A 16,946-nucleotide genomic window follows, 5' to 3' on the forward strand; every position below is an offset into this window, starting at 1 on the left:
AAAAGAAACAGTAATTACTGCAGCAGATTTTTGCATTGGATCACATATGTGTTTTACTTTTTTGCATTGGATCACATCACTACGATCCAGTGGCATTTAGATAGGCAGCAATCAAAACCGAAAAAGGTTGCGGATAGTGCATTGCTTCAAAACCTAAAAGATAAAAATGTAGTAATGTTAAATATCATTAGTTTAGCTCAAGACAGACGGCTACATTGATTTTAAAACAAAATATGTATACAATACATTAATGTAGCAGGGTACTGTTGATCTCTGCATCATCCTATATTTGTTCATAGACCTATATTCTCAGTAACTTTTAGAAGCAACAACACAGACTATGTTCTTGACAGTAAATTAATATATACAGTGCCTATAGAAAGTCTGCACCCCCTTGAACTTTTTTCACATTTTGTTGTCAGTGCCTCAGTTGCATGCATTTCAATGAGGAATTTTTCCCATTTTATCTACACACCATACTCCACACTGTTAAAGGGAAAAAGTTTTTATCGAGAAAAAAATATATATTAAATACAAAATTGAAAGAGCATAATTGGATAAGTCTCCACCCCCCTGAGTTAATGCTTGGTGGAAGCAGCAATTACAGCTGTGAGTCTGTTGGGATAGGTCTCTACCAACTTTGCACACCTAGATTTGGCAATATTTGACCATTCCTCTTTACAAAACTGTTCAAGCTCTGTCAAGTTCCTTGCGGAGCGTTGATGGACAGCAATCTTCAAGTCATGCCACAAATTTTCTTGGATATAGGTCGGGGCTCTGACTGGGCCACTCAAGGACATTTACCTTTTTGTTCCTTAGCCACTCCAGTGTAGCTTTGGCTGTGAGCTTCGGGCCGTTGTCATGCTGAAAGGTGAATTTCCGGCCCAGTTTCAGCTTTCTTGCAGAGGGCAGCAGGTTTTCCTCAAGGACTTCTCTGTACTTTGCTCCATTCATTTTCCCTTCTATCCTGACAACTGCCCCAGTCCCTGCCGATGAGAAACATCCCTATAACATGATGCTTCCACCACCGCGCTTCACAGTAGGGATGGTGTTCTTTGGGTGATGCACTGTGTTGGGTTTGTGCCAAACAGTGCTTTGGATTTAGGCCAAAAAGTTCCATTTTAGTTTCGTCAGACTGCAAACATTTTTGCCACATTGCTTACAGAATCTCCTGAGTTTTTTTGCATACTTCAAGTGTGAATCAAGGTGGGCTTTCTTGAGTAATGGCTTCTTGCAAAGTTGCCATTGGCCTCTTGGTAGCCTCTCTGATCAGTCTACTCCTTGCTTGGTTATCCAGTTTGGAGGGAGGGCCTGATCTAGGCAGGGTCTTGGTGGTGCCATACACCTTCTGCTTCTTAATTGTCTTGACCGTGCTCCAAGGGATATTCAAGGCCTTTTGATATTTTTTAGTACCCATCCCCTGATCTGTGCCTTTCAACAACTTTGTCCCGGAGTTCTTTTGAAAGTGCCTTGGTGCTCATGGTTGAGTTTTTGCTTTGAAATAAATTGACCAGCAGAGAGAACCTACAGGAGCTGCTGAATTTATCCTGAAATCATGTAAATCACTACAATTTAACATGGGTGGAGGCCACTTAACTTGATGTGTGTGATTTTAAAGGTGATTGGTTACACCTGAGCTAATTTAGAATTATTACAAGGGAAGTGGAAATTTATCCAACAAAGCTATTTTAGTCTTTATTTAATTAATTTTCTACAAATTTCTAAAATATTTTTTCACTTGGAAGTTGTGGGGTAGGATGTGTAGATAAATTTTTTAAAAAAATCCACTATTTATTATATTTTAATTCCAGGCTATAACACTCCATTCACACTTACTGAGTCAGTCTTGGGCCGCCTCAAACTTTCCATTAACTGTTGAAGTTTTAGGGGGCCTAAGTGCGTTCACATATGTGGCTCAAGGAAGCCTAAATTGCAGCTGAGTGTTTGTCGGGAATGTAAACAGTAACGTAAACACTGCATTCCCGGAAGTCAACATAAGAGACTGACCTGGGAAATTTGCAGACATAAATATGGCAATCTTATTTTTTGCAACACTGTTGGTACTATCCTTATTGCATAAGATACGATAAAGGCGTGTGTTGACAGTGCAGTCGGTTACTGCGGAAAGAAGCAGTCGTGTTGTATCATGCATAAATGCAGCAAACAAGGACGTGTACATTACATTACTCACAATACAAATTATATTAATGGTGACTATGTAATATTGAGATTTACAATCTTAGCTACAATCTGAAATGTGTGTTTGTACACACACACACACAGAGCACACAAGCTTTATCGTTTTAATGAAAGCTGTACGATGAAGAAATACTTACCATTCATGACTGACCCAGCATCATCATCGTCAAAAGTGTTTGTATATTCAGTGCATTCCCCATTGCTATTTTCCGGGCTGGAGACCTCAGACAAACATGCAGGTTTTCACCAGAGATAACATGGACATAAAGGAGATAGCTGCTTCTGCATCCAGCGCTTAAAGATATCACGGACATTTTTAGAGCTTTTTGAGATGTTATAGTAATAAAATAACGCCTTGGATCACATTATTGAAAACGAGTGATTGGGAGAGTATCTACGTCTGTAAAGAGGTATGTGAAAAATACAGCGAATAAGAGGTGGGGCTAGGCTGGAGATGTAGGACTGTCCTTTTGAGATTCAATACCTTTTAAACTTGCTTTACTCTTGGGGGGGGGGGGGGGGGGGGGGGGGGGGTGTATTTAAAACAGCGCATGTGAAAATAAATTGGACCTGAAGCGTCTGACAAGCACTGAATAAAAGAACAGCTAAGGGTTAATTTCTGCATCGTCCCAGCTGCTACCCCTTAAAACCGTCACTGTTTTGATCTACTACGCTCGACCTAGTAGGGGGGTGGTTTGAAGTTCGTCACCGCACTGACGCATTAAAGCCTGCCCAGGGCCTCCGTTGGGTTCACACAGGCAGAAAGGCCAGCCCTGAGGCGGCATTGGTACTTTAGGCCGCATCAAAAAGCTGGTCTAAATTTCACCCGGCCCAGGGCCGTCTTTTCATTTTTCGAGAGTTCACACATGAGATAAGACGGCCCTGGGCCGGCCTAAACAGCAAGTGTGAACTGGGTGCAAGGCAACAAAAGGTGAACATTTTGAAAGGGGGTGTAGACTTTCTATAGGCACTGTGTGTAATGTAATATATAATATGGATCTCAATCGATTTAAAATTTGATTGGTTAATTTATGGGCTTTAGTAGTTTAATTGATAGATTAGATTAATCTGTGCACATTTTTTTAATAAAGGTAACAATATTATAGCAGCTGTCCTGCATAGTAATACCAAGAAATCAATAGAATCTGAAACAAATATAATAAATAAGCCCAATGGGAATTTGGTCTCTTTAAAAGTATTAATTTATTTTTTATTTTAGTAAATGTAACACATTGTCACAGTTCTTTCTGGCCACTGTCACATACTAGTACCTGAAAACACACAAGACAGCTGAGCTGCATTTCCAGCATTGGTTGTTTAATCTATCATTTTTATAGCTGCGTACTTGGCTTCCTTCCTGTACTCTGCATCTAGCAGAACCTGAGGCGCCCAAAGAGATTTATTTGTTCTGAATATTGTTAGAGTCCTCGTGTACACTGTGGCTATTGACAAGCGATTGCTTGACATGCTGTCGTAGTGAGAAACCAGAGAAAGTAATTCCACAGAATTACCTCTATTTGAGGAATTGGTGTCTTCATCGTGCTCTCTGAATGCCAGTTCTTTGCTTGCCAAGGTAAACAGAATCAGTCAAGCGTTTAAGAACTTCGCATGTTTTTCTTACTTGCTCATTGTGATGTGTTGTATCCCTACGCTTCTATTTATTGAGTTGAGCATCAATCCGGTTTTGTCCAGAAGTTCTGAGTGTTACAGTGGCTCACAAGTGACTTTGAGAATGCTCATGCTTTTGTGCTGACTTTGATAGACATCCTAGATTGCTGTAGCCAGTGCTGTTCCATACCACCTTTTCTGTACTGAACAAAATACAGTTCCAGCTGTATACTTTTTTATTTGTAAAAAGCAATTCTAAATATTACTCAAGTTCTCAATATAATTCTCAATAACAGTCTCTATAATAAGCAATGTTGCGCGAAATTCAGCTGCTGTTACCCACGTCCCTGGCATATTTATGTCCTGCCTCTGCTCACTAATGATTGGACACCTGTATAACAATGGGCAAATCTTTGACTCTCCCATTGGTTAAACCTACTAAAGACCTTCAACTGTATGTCCTGCCTCTGCTCACTTATGATTGGACTGCCATGGAGGAAATGCTTATATTCTATTGGTTTATTTTACATACAAAAATAAAATTCTGTACAATTTTAAATTGTAAAAAAAATAATAATCTGCAATCAACTCTTTAGTTGATTAACACTAGACCCGCCATGGTTAGACTCACACCTAAAACCACTGCCAGCAGTCATTATGATAGTTACATTTTAAACATCAGTATTAATGAAAGACAAACTATCCAATACAATTCAAAAGCTTTATTCAAGCACATCATATCAAACATCTGCACAGCCGAAGCACTATTTAAATGAACAGTTAACTTGTCACATATAAAGCACTACTTAAAAATGAAAATCTATAATAAAATAAACATTTCAAAAGAAACTAGTGTGTAAACAGGTATATGTACATATAGTTTCTTACCAAAAAGATAAAATAAAGAAATTCCACCCAGTGCTTTGCGTGGATGCCAATGTTATGTATTCACTTCACAAGACAGAATTTAGTGATCAGGAACGACACTTAATTCTTACAACCTAACAGATGCACATGTCTCTTTTGCGAATGCTGTCAAAACCCTGTCCATGGTCAAAAACCAAGATGCAAACCATTGTTAAATATAATACACAAAAGAAAGCGATTTCCATTGAATACTTGAAGAAGCCTGAAATATCAAGACATTTTGCACTCTGTTACCCAGTGCTAGTAGACTTATTGGACGTAAGTTTGTATTCTAGCAGGATAATGACTCTAAGCATTCTGCAAAGTCTACAAAGAAATTTCTGAAAAAAAAAAAAAAAAAAAAAAATAGAATAGTTATGGATTATGACTTGAATCCCACTAGGATGTTGAGGATTGACCTTGGAGGCTGCTGTTGCAAAAAGGAAACCAAAGCAGATTGCAGAACTCAAAGCTGTATGTGTTGAAGAATGAGCAAAATATCTCCAGGGACTGATTTCAAAATACAAAAAAAAAGACCAAGCTGTAAAGGAAGCAAAGGGTGGGCCCATATACTTTTGTCAAAGTATGAAATTTTGTTTTTGCATGTTTTTCATTTTATGCAATAATTTGTTTTATTATAAAGCTGAATCTCTACTTTTCTTTCAGTAGAACAAATAGAAATGATAGAAATCACTTTGGTTTTTCTCATTTTTTTTATACTAGCCAAATACTTTTGTCTGTGACTGTGTACTTTTGCCTGGGTATCTCCATTCTTTGGTGGCATACTGGGCACATAAAATTGGAATGGGTAATGTACACCATGGGCTGCATAATTCGAAATGGAAAAGTCAAAGTGGCCAGGTATAAGCTCAGCCTAGAGCATGTAATACACCCAGTATTATTATTTTATTTTTTTTACAGACACTGGCAAATCGAGCAACTTAACTCTCTGAAATCTTAAATCAAACATAAGGATTTTAGGGATCAAAGGATGATATAGGTATAACACATTATGAAAAAGTTGCATTTTACATACAATAGCTGTACTTTTGTGGCCACATGACCAAACATCCACAAAAATGTGTCTGCAATAAAACGTTCAGACTGACAAAAAAAAAAAAAAATAATCTTGTAGCACAGAGCATCAAAAGGGCCCCAGCAGACAAGGGGTTAAACTTGGTTAGTGTTGACATGATTTTATGTGAGTGTCACGTGATTTTGTGTGAAGAACAATCCTGACGGTGGTAACTGCTGCATTTCTTTGCCAAATGGTTTGGTTGCTAGTGACAGGTAATTTGTTTAAATAAGGGATGTAAACAATGAAATTGACTAATGGGTTTCCAGAAGGCACTTGTTTTAGAGATTGTAAATCATGTTGGTTGAATGGTACCATTTAAAACGCTTGTTGCCACCAGGGAACCTTTACTAATGCAGTTATTGATTTTGTTTTTGTTTTTTTTTTTGTGTCAGGGATGGTTTAGGTATTACCAATTGCCTTTGTGCTTCAAAGGACCCATTTTTGCATTTACAATAAAAAAAAAATTAAAAAATCTTGCGTTTTTAGTCTTTTATTCTTGCAATTCTCTGTCAGCATAGTATTTATTGAAAGTGGTGTATTGGTTCAGCACAGTGTTTGCTTGCTTTTTCAAGATGCTGGTTTTAGGCAGCCACATGCCTTTAGTGAGTCACATTTCATTATAAGGAAAAAGATATGGGGCTTGGTATGAAGTATGTCGCTAACAAATGGCACCAAAGGGGAAACTATTTTTTTTCTGACGTAACAAACATTTAAATCAAACTGGTGTGAATGAAGAATTGATGATCTGTTACCAGTGACTGGTTTATTACAGTGCTAGTATCCGGTTAATTCAACCACTTTTTATAGTGACTGTATATTTCATAAAGCAAGTTAGGGTTAACAAAAGCAGTCTTTTTATATAAAGTGCAACGTAAACCAGTCTTGCAATTTGTTTTGAATACAAATTATTAACCCCTTACGATTTTAGGGAATATGTTTTGCCCTTGAGCTTGATCAACAGCAGTACTGTAATTATGTAAATGAAGCTTAGTCAATTATCTTTGATTAACAGGGTCCCAAATCTCCAGTTTTGTATTAGTATGCATATTTTTGCTTCTGTCAATGCACTTAATATGAATTTATAAATGATTTATTGTCTATCTAACTATTTATCAATCGTTCTGATTTATAACTGTACTGTCCCTTTGTACCCAAAATCTAAAGCTTTTTTTTAATTTTTTTTTTATTTTTTTTATGTACAGTAATGCAAAGCTACCAGAAAGGGATATTCCATAGGAATGGCACTCGGGGTTAAACTCCTGTCTGCTTTTTTATTTTAAAAAGGTTATAGATATGGCATTGTTTTCAGTTTTAACTGATAACCGAAAAAAAAAAACCATCCCTGAAGGCCTATTTTTAGAAGATTGTTTTTATTTTTTTTTTTAAACGATGAACGTGGGTTTTGGCAATATTTTAAACGTCAGTCATTTACTAATCATCTACAACTGACCAATCATCAATTTTGTGCACTATGTAATACGTGATATTTGCATCTATGCATCATTTGCTTAGCAACGGGCTTACCAACCACTGACCCAAACAAACCAGCAACATGGTGTTTTAGTTTTATTCAGTGATTAAACAAAAAAGTTATTGTAAATTTAAAACTGCTTTACAGTTATGCTTCTACTAATGCATATTCAAGTTTTTCTTGTGTACAGCGACTGTAGTGTGATAGGTACGTGGGATGGGCATAAAATGAAATCCGTTACTTCCTGCGATTCCAAATGTATCCAAAGTTCTACATTGCCAGAATCCTAATGTGGACATCCACACGTCAACACAGTTAACATTTGTATATGTATTAGTGAAACCATAGACTTAATTTACACGGGGAGCATGTCCCAATTACTTTTTCAATGATGGGGTAAATGTCCTCCTCACATTGCAGGAATACTAAAACTTTTATTTCACTGTAATTTATTGGTATAATCGCTAGTCAGTGTAAAAGTCAAAGGATCACTGGAGCCGAATCATGAGATGGTGTTTTACTGCAAGGATCTGGATCAGGTTCCACTGATCCCGTAATGTTTCAATTCTGGAGCTGCATAAATCTTAACTAGGAAAACTGAACATATATGGCACTTAGTTTAAAGACCCCTGGCTGACAAATTTGTATACAGACTGTGATCACAATAATGTTGAGGAAAATGGTAAACCGATAGGAGGGTGCATTATGTTTCTGTTTACTTAGTTTAAAACTTTTCATTTTTAAATTAAAACCGTAAACTGTGCCTTGTGCAAATAAATCTACATCAACAAAACTAACTACATTTACCAATAACAAATTTACCGAATTAATCATGATATTCCTGATTCTAAATTATTTTGTATGTTTTAAATTAGCACTGGGGTGAACACGGGATTTTCATTTTCGGATATTCGCTCATAATTTAAATATCTGTTTGGGTGTTTGTTCATTTTTCAAAAAGTAATAAATCATTATATTGCTCTGAACACAGGTAAACACAGCATAACAGCAGTTGCAGGGGGCATGGCTGTGGCCCCTGTATATGTGTGTGTGTCTTTACAGCAATCCCTTACAATAAGGACTTCCTTTACCCCCGTGAATTAACTACAGAACAAAGGTTGCCTAATAGTTTAAACATTGTTTTGCGTATTCCTGAAATCAATGGTACATTAAGTTGACACTGCATTTTTATTTATTTATTTTCATTCCTTGCCATTGCTGTTTCTTCACAGTACAGTAGCCATTGACACATTTTCATAAAGTAATAACATGAGGTTTATTTGTACCTTTTTGTAGCTAAACAAGCAAACGAAAACTGAAATTTAACTTTTAAAACTTCAAATAAAACAAATGTGGAAGCCAGAGGGTTGCGGGGAATGGGCCTGACTGGGTGATGGGCGGGGCCCCTCCTAGGCTATAAATAGGAGGGGCAAGCCCCTGCAGCGATAAACCACGCTAACACTTGAACCTGAAGGGATGCTGAGGGACAGAGAGAAAGGGGCCTGTACTGTGAAGTGTTTGGGAAGATCCCGAGGAGAGTCTGGATAGTGGGAACGACAGTGAAATAGTTGGGGATAGAGTAAGAAGAGTGTTTGAGAGATGGAGACAGAAGCTACTTTGATTTTTATTTTGGCGTGACCCCTGACCCATATAGGCATTTGTTGTTTTATACTGGTTTCCACAAACAATAAACCTGTATTTGCAATCCTGTCATGTTTCCCTTGTACCTGACTAACACTATAGTATGAAACTGAAAGTTGATGTGTTTTTTTTTTTAATAACAGATTTTGCCAAATACTAAAAAATGACAACCCTCCCCCAAACTGAATAAAAAATAAAAACAGAAAAATTCAAGCCCTGGTTATATTTTTGTCTTAATAAAATGGGCATGGCAGCACTGCAACCATCATAAATTTTACAGTCAGATTTTATTGTATGTTAGTCCTTGGTGGACTCTCTAAGCTGACTGGATTGGGGATCACTCATATAATGATTGAACTCTTTACTGCATACTGTAAACAAACATGTGCATCCCTTTTCCATTGCCTTTGCAAACAAAGTACTCTTATCTATACATGGAATGTGCAACTGAGATAACAAAACAGATTGTTCATTTGATAAACAACCCCTGTATACTTATGTTGTATTCAATATTGTCCAACATAATGCATCTTGTTTTCAGTCCTGCTGTCACACATTTTTATAGCTGGGTAAACTCTATACTTGGACAAAAGCGTCTGTTGTGACGAGCTTCAGTGTTTCACAGCAAACAAATTACCTTGGATTGTAAACAGACAATGTGTGTGCACTTTGTGGAATATAACAGGAAGTGTATTTAACAGGAAGTAACAGCAAGGTAAACTGGCAAAGAGAGTTAAGTGTGGGAACGAAGGGTGTTGCCTCTGTTTTGAATGCAGTCATGAAAACATGTTGGTATGTAATTAAACAAACTGATCAAAACTGTCTTGGGTGGGGTGGGTGGGGGGGGGGGGGGGGGGTGCTGAGTTGACACAAGTTATTAATGTTAGATAATTTGCTAATGTAGTATATTGTTTGCACTGTATACGTAGAGTATGCACCATAAACATTTGTAGAGCACTGTACCATAAATTTGTATAACGCACAAGCACCCAAAGAGGTAGAATGGGTTGTTTACGGCTATAATCTGATCATTTTGTCATTGGATTATTATGAAACAATTCACGATTTGGTCTGGTAAGAAGAATATTCAATCGGCACCACTGTATACAAGCGTCTCAAAGCTTTTCTATGTGCTTGAGATCCCGAGCCTTGGCTAAGACTCACCTTGCATCCTGTCAAAATGTGCCTTAATGTTGCAGGTGATGAACACAAAGGACATGAGGGATCCTCACCCACTCAGAGCTTTAGGTGCTGTGGTGATGGGAGAACATCATATGTTGATCTGATGAGGAAACTGATCCTGTTCTGTTCCATTGTCCATAAGTCTTGGCAGCCGATCTTGCATTGTTCCACACTCTCCCATCTCATTCATTCTCCCTGCTTGGCCTGGGAAATGGCCTTTACACCCCTCATCCTGTCCTACTGCTTTTGCACCTCATTGACTGCCAGCTTCCTCCGATGAGCTGGGGTTGCCTTGTGCCATGTAGGAGGAGCTGAACTGAGACGAAGACCCCCTCTTCCATGCTGAACTTGACCCATAATATCATTGTATCGAAGGGCAGCCTTTGCATCTTCCACGGCTTTCTTTGACACCTCTTTCTTTTAGTTTTCAACACAGGTGCTGTCTACCTTGCACATTTGTTGTGTTAAACTACTAATATAATTTCCATTCGGACCTTAGCGCCCTTAAACTCCACGGTTAGAGCAGAGACTGGTAGCTGCAGTATTCCTTTACCATAAATCCTACTATGCTGAGGCAGCATAAAACTCCCAACCATTTCCTGACGTATAAACTTTTTAAAGCTTTCAGCTTCTCAACTGTTGTCAAAAAAACCTTGTACGTAGTCCCACCACAGCCTTGACAGTAGACCAAACTGAAAGCACCAGAGTTTGTTTGCTCAGTAAAGCACTGCTGCCTATGCTCTGAAACCCTTCCGCTTCTTGTTGTCTAACTTCACCCACGTGAACTGTGTTCCTTAGATCCCAGTCGTACCATCTCCCAAGTCACTGTGACTCCAGCGTGGAACATTGTTGTGTGAAATTTAATTACTTTAAATTTAAAAGGAAGTTGATGTGGAAGTAAATAAGACAATTACTTCACAGAGTAATTTTAAAAGGTCCTTTATTATTTCACACACACACACACACACACGCAGTTACATACACAGATGCTATACTGCGAATAACGATATCCCTAACGGGACACAACCCAACAAGGTTACATACAAAGATTATATTAATCACAGATCAATACAATCCATGAGACGCAACTGAACTAATTCTTACCCTTCCAAGCGGATCGGGAGAGCCCTTCGACCCTGGTAAGAGAAAGCAGCTGTCTCCAAGAAATTACCGAGCAGGACTGCGCGCTAATCCTCACGGCTGACTCTCATCAGAGCAGGGGAGAACCCCGTCCTTTAACTTACCAAGTTAGGCTTTTGCATGCGAGAGAGTAATTGGCCAGATCACTCCCTTGAGGCCCGGCCCTCTGAATAAACCATCCCTTTCCCTAGAACATTCTAACAAAAACAGGTTATATAAACATGACAAAAACAAGTTATATAAGATACAGGGTTATTATAGGGCAAGGGCACAGATGAACTCGAACGCATTTCTAGAACTTTCTAGAACACACTTTTTTTTTATTACAAACATTCACTATAAAGACACAAATACAATATCACAAAATCATTAATAAAAATGACTTACCAAGAAAGTTACAGTTTTTATGTCCATTTAAAAGAGATGTAACCATGCCTTATTTAGTTTAAAGAAGGAAATGTGGCCAACAATATTTTGTTCACAACGCTGGCTTCCATTTTATGAACTCCTTGTCAGGTTTGCTTTGCTGTCTTTATTCAATACCTCCAGTGCTAATGTTGTTCTGCTGTCCTTAACAATTGAACATCTTTTCTTGGGATCTTACTGTAAAACTTAGTTTCCTCAGATGGCATATAATATCTGATTCAACCAAAGCCATTATTGAACAAATTAAAATCGCACAAGTTCTAACAGCTCCAAATCCAGTAGGTGCCTCACCAAGCTGTGGTTACCATAGCAGTGCCTTTAGAAAGGGACTCCAGGTGGTGAGTTGCCATGGTAACAAGCAGCTTTGTGAGGCGCTCAAGGTTTGTACCTCATGCAGCAGTGCGACAGCACTATTGTTGCAACTTTCTGGCGTTGAGCTTTCGCTACTGGTGAAAGCGAGTTGAGACTTAAATAATGTCACTAGTGCTGCCGTGGACTTAAATGTGTTTTATATTTCTCAATTAAATAAAAAGAATATACAAAATTGTCTTTATTTATTTATTTATTTAGCCTTTGAGAATTATTGGTGAGGTCATTCTTCACTTGCCTCAGCTGATGAACCACCTCTGTAGTGACGTCACATCATCAGCCTATTCGCCATGCCCCTAACCCTAGTATAGTATTTAATGGGGACGCTATTTAACATGAAAATGGGACACAGTCCATTGAACAGAAGCCAGGGTGTTCCACTTCACTGTAGAAACCCCTCAAAACTCCCTGTTGTCCATTTCCCCACATATCCCATAGCAAAGACTTTGTATTAGGTCCCAAAATGAATATGTCTCTTTAGCACAATGGAGATTATAACTTCACTTATTTTCCTTCTAAGGTGAAAGCATAAGAAATTTATATTATATAAATTAAAACTTTAAACATGAAGTAAACCTTAATACTGTACAGTCCAAGTGCTGCCTTACGCTATATTGGTCCCTTGGTTTATAGATGGCTTACAAAAAGGAGCCGCATTTTAATGTAGGCAGCTCTCCTGCCTTCAACAGTGATATGTACTGTAAATGCATGAAAAACTCAGACACTGACACAACAAAATGTGAAAAAAGTTCAAGGGGGTGTAGACTTTCTATAGGCACTGTAAATGTATGTATAGATATGTCTGTTAATGTAACCAAAAAAGCATTGGAAATACATGTTTGGATAGCTAAATACATGCATAATTGTAGGCAAAACAATAGCTATGGTCAAATATGCTTGCTTTGTTTCTTATTTAAACATTTATCACTTACCAATGTCTTCAACAACCTACTTCACTCCACCAACCTATCTGTTAAACAATAATATTACGCTTGTTCACAACATAAAGCTTGATCGCCTTTCTCATGTGACCGGGTAGTGTAGAATGATGACGTGACAAAAGGAGGTGTGCACGCACTGACAGGGCTGGAGCCTACGGTCTGCAGAGACACACCTCTCTGTCTGTCTGCCACTGAACTGGGTGATGTTTCCTCTTCCCTCCCACCCCTGATTAGAATACACAACATTTTGTGAAGTAGGAGGATGCATTTACATATACATTTGTAATATTGTGTCTTACAGTAGGCTTGCAAGCTGTACTACTTACAATAGGATATGCGTCTGTTAAATCTCTCAATTTAAAACAAATCGCAATTTTATTTATGCCAGCCACCTAAAGGCATTTAAAGGTTGAGTTGTCAAAAATCTGTATTTTGACCTTTTTATGTACATTTTATGAACTTTGCACTCTTTGTGGAAAATACTGAAAGCTGGGAATCTGTGTAGTAGTTGTGTATATCTGCCATACAGTATAATAATAGCCTACTGTCAGGGGACACAACTTGATGAGATCACAGCATGATGGCTTTTTGATGATGCATATTACCTGTCAACCTTCACCTAATCTGGGATTTTGATTAGAGCTACAGCTATTTCTGCTCCAGGGCCAAAACCTTTTTTTTTTTTTTTTTTTTTTTTTTGAATTGTTTATAACCAACACAATGAACACTGCTTGCGCAGAAGTGGTCTCCATAGGGACAATTTAAAGATCCTTAATGGGAAAAAAAAATTGTATTGTGTCTTGCAGGAGGCTGTACTTTTGATGATGGCCCTGCTCAATGCGATTACCAGCAAGATCTGTATGATGACTTCGACTGGACACATGTCAGTGCTCAGGAAGCTCCGTATTTATCAACAGAACTACCACAAGGTGAGAAGAGTGCACATTGTGCATGAAACCATGTATAACAAAGCATAGTTCTGAGCATTTCAACTAATTTATCATCCATAAAATCTATTGCTACATTTATTGATTTACTGTTTGGCAGCAGACCAGTCTTGGTCTTAAAGTGAGTTCTCTCCTTTTCAGAGGAGGGGGTGTGAGAACATTTAAAACTTAACTCAATATAAGCATAGCTTAGTCACCAGAAGATTTATATAATTTTACATCCCCAAGTTATTGTCTGTTTATTTCCTATCATTTGATTCTTTGGCAAAGACAGACCTCGCATTTCTCAGAGCAAGTAGCTGTACAGCAAAAATACAACCAAACTTTGACACTGGAGCAACTGAGTTGATCTATTTTTAACTGTATTCCTAGAAACCATTTGTTCTGTAGCAAATCTCCCTGGTTTACCATTGGATCACATCTTATATTCTGCATGTACAAAACTTATATCAAGGCGGGACATTATGCTACCTGTTAGTGCTAGATCTTTCAAAGGACGTAGCTTATTACTGTAGCATTTTACTGTCTGCTAGTGTTGCTAGTCCCAGTTTGCCATATTGTTCAATCCTAAAATAGCACTACTATTGGAACATTTATAAAGTTTTATTACTTTCAATCAGGCAATACAGTTCACCCAACTAACAGTGAAGGTAGAATACAGGCTTCATGTACACTGACATCTTTTAAATGAAGAAAATCTGGCTAGTTGTCAAATATATATTTATTCAATATAGGCAGAATGTATCTGTATTGGAAAAACCATTTACCAAATGTAAGGTTCTGAGGTCGAAGCTGCAGAATTCATTGGAAGATGGTTCAATTCCAGTGTTTTGAAGCAATTGCCTTTTATTTATAAAAGTTCAGAAAGATGTAGGTGGCGGTATACTGAACAGTTGATACGTTTTAAATAACATTAGGACAGGTAGTGTAATGAATAACTGAAATGCATGGGCTCTATGACCTTGTCTCTTAACCTTTGATGAACAGCTTAATCACTTGTTTTCAGACAGGATGATATGCATGGGAAATTAAGGGATTTCAGTTTCGGCTGCAATTTACCAATTAATAAGATATTGCGTAATTAATCATGCAAGAGAGCAGAAAAGGTCATTTGCACATTGTTTCAATGTAGTTTTAGTCCATTGTTTCCAAGAGTGGCATTCCAGCCATGTCAGATTGTGTTCTATGCTTTGGTAGAAAATTATCTTTATTTACAGAAAACTGAAGTAAAAATAACAAAAAAGTACACTGATTTTGTACATTTTATAATTTCACAAGCAACCCCCCCCCCCCCTCAGCAACATTTAATATTGATGGTGCATTTCTGGAGATGTATCTATTTCAAACTGGCCCATCTTTCAGTTACATATCTTTTTATATTTTTGAAGTCCTATTGTTGCAGAAAGATTTGCAGATAGTACTTGAGTATTTAAATGCAAGATTTTTTTTAACACACAAAACCAGATGTCCCTAGACAAGCTAAAATGTGAGAACTGTTCCCTTTCAATTCGAAGACAACCACCAACAACATTAGGTATGGGATATGCCTGCCTATTAGTAGGTATTTTCTGAGCTCTCAATACTAAAGTTGCCGATATGCCCCTTCCTGGGATGATGTCCTCCTTCCCCACTACTGAAGGGTTAAAACCGTCATACTGAGGAAGCCATTTCTCTTTTTGCCTCAAGGTGGTAAGGTAAGACCCTCTGTGTTGGTATCTGAGCATATTGTGAAAAAGAGCTTTGAGTCTATTACAGTTCCCTTGCCTTTCAGGCTGAAAGCTGACTTGCCGCTTTCACAGAATCAGTGGCTCGTGATTTAGCCTTTCTTTCTTTCTTTCTTTCTTTCTTTCTTTCTTTCTTCCTCTGCAACCTGCGCGTGGTTGCGTTGCACACTGCTGTTTTCCTATCTGTGGTACATGAATCGACTGTCTGCGCAGTATTGATTTTAAAGGAGTGAGTGTTGTCGTCTTTTACAGACTTTCACTCGTGGGAGCACGTCCTCCACCTGGGCTAGGCTCTGCCTTACCCCCAATGTCAAGCAACTCAGCTGGCTGCTGAGTGGTAGTTTTCATATATATATATGGCTGCTATATATATATAATATATATATATATCTATATATATATATATATATATATATATATATATATATATATATGTTGATAAATAATACCCTTTCTGGCACATCTGCGTGTACACGTCATGGTTTCCCAAGGGTGAACGTGTTGTGCAGCAGTCGGTAGTTTAAAAAAAAAAAAAAAAAAAAAAAAAAAAAACACAGCAGGCCTTTGTCCTATATGTGCTGTATTTTTCAAGACCTGCTGTGGAGTAGACCTCGTTGGCTGCCACAGGCCTTAAAAAAAAAAAAAAAAAAAAAAAAAAAAATCAACAGCAGCTGTGTGCTCCCCTGTAATGTTGTTGTAATTGTGTAATTGTATATATTGCAGTGCACTCCATCCACAGATTTCCCCACAGCCTGTGTGTCTACTGGTATATGCTGTGCGTTAACCAGGCGTGTCACTACACGCGGTTGAGGTAGGCAACGCTTCTTCAGCTGCCTCCCAGTGCTTCGGTACCTTGGTGGCTCGGTACGCGTGTGCTCGGTGCACGCATTGCCCAGTGCACTCAGTCTCCCATGGCAGAGTCATCGGCAGCCCTCGGAGCTCCATCCCCGCTCCTCCAGCTCTCGCAGAGACCCTCACAGGAGATTGTCTGCGCTCAAGCTCCTGTGACAATACTTTGCAGTTGCTTCCCCTCCCCCCAGGTGAGAAGGGTGAATCACTTAAAGCAGGCCATGGACATAATTTATCTTAAGGATCAGGTAGTTCAGGTCTTTGAGCTGCTGTCTAGGCAGCAAGCTCCTGTGGCACTGATAGAGGCCCCGCTACCGTCTGCACCAGATTTGGCTCCTGGGTCTCCCATGGAAGCCTACGTCGAGCCGGAACCACAGCCCTTTATGGCAGAGGAGGACACACTGTCTTTAGCGACCTCCTGGAATGAAGAGCCAGCACTGTCAACTGTGGCAGAACTTTGTCTCT

General features: G+C 38.5%; 1 protein-coding gene across 1 annotated transcript in view; it reads left to right on the top strand.

Annotated features, from left to right (window-relative positions):
- The window catches only part of LOC121316393 (receptor-type tyrosine-protein phosphatase kappa-like), a 133,959-nt gene that overhangs the window by 32,563 nt on the left and 84,450 nt on the right, over positions 1 to 16,946 (top strand). Inside the window, exon 2 of the mRNA XM_041251471.1 lies at positions 13,768 to 13,890. Within this exon, the coding sequence (XP_041107405.1) occupies positions 13,768 to 13,890 (123 nt within the window). The remainder of the gene's footprint in view (positions 1 to 13,767; positions 13,891 to 16,946) is intronic.

This window comes from Polyodon spathula, chromosome 5, assembly GCF_017654505.1.
Source record: "Polyodon spathula isolate WHYD16114869_AA chromosome 5, ASM1765450v1, whole genome shotgun sequence".
Taxonomy (NCBI): Eukaryota; Metazoa; Chordata; class Actinopteri; order Acipenseriformes; family Polyodontidae; genus Polyodon; species Polyodon spathula.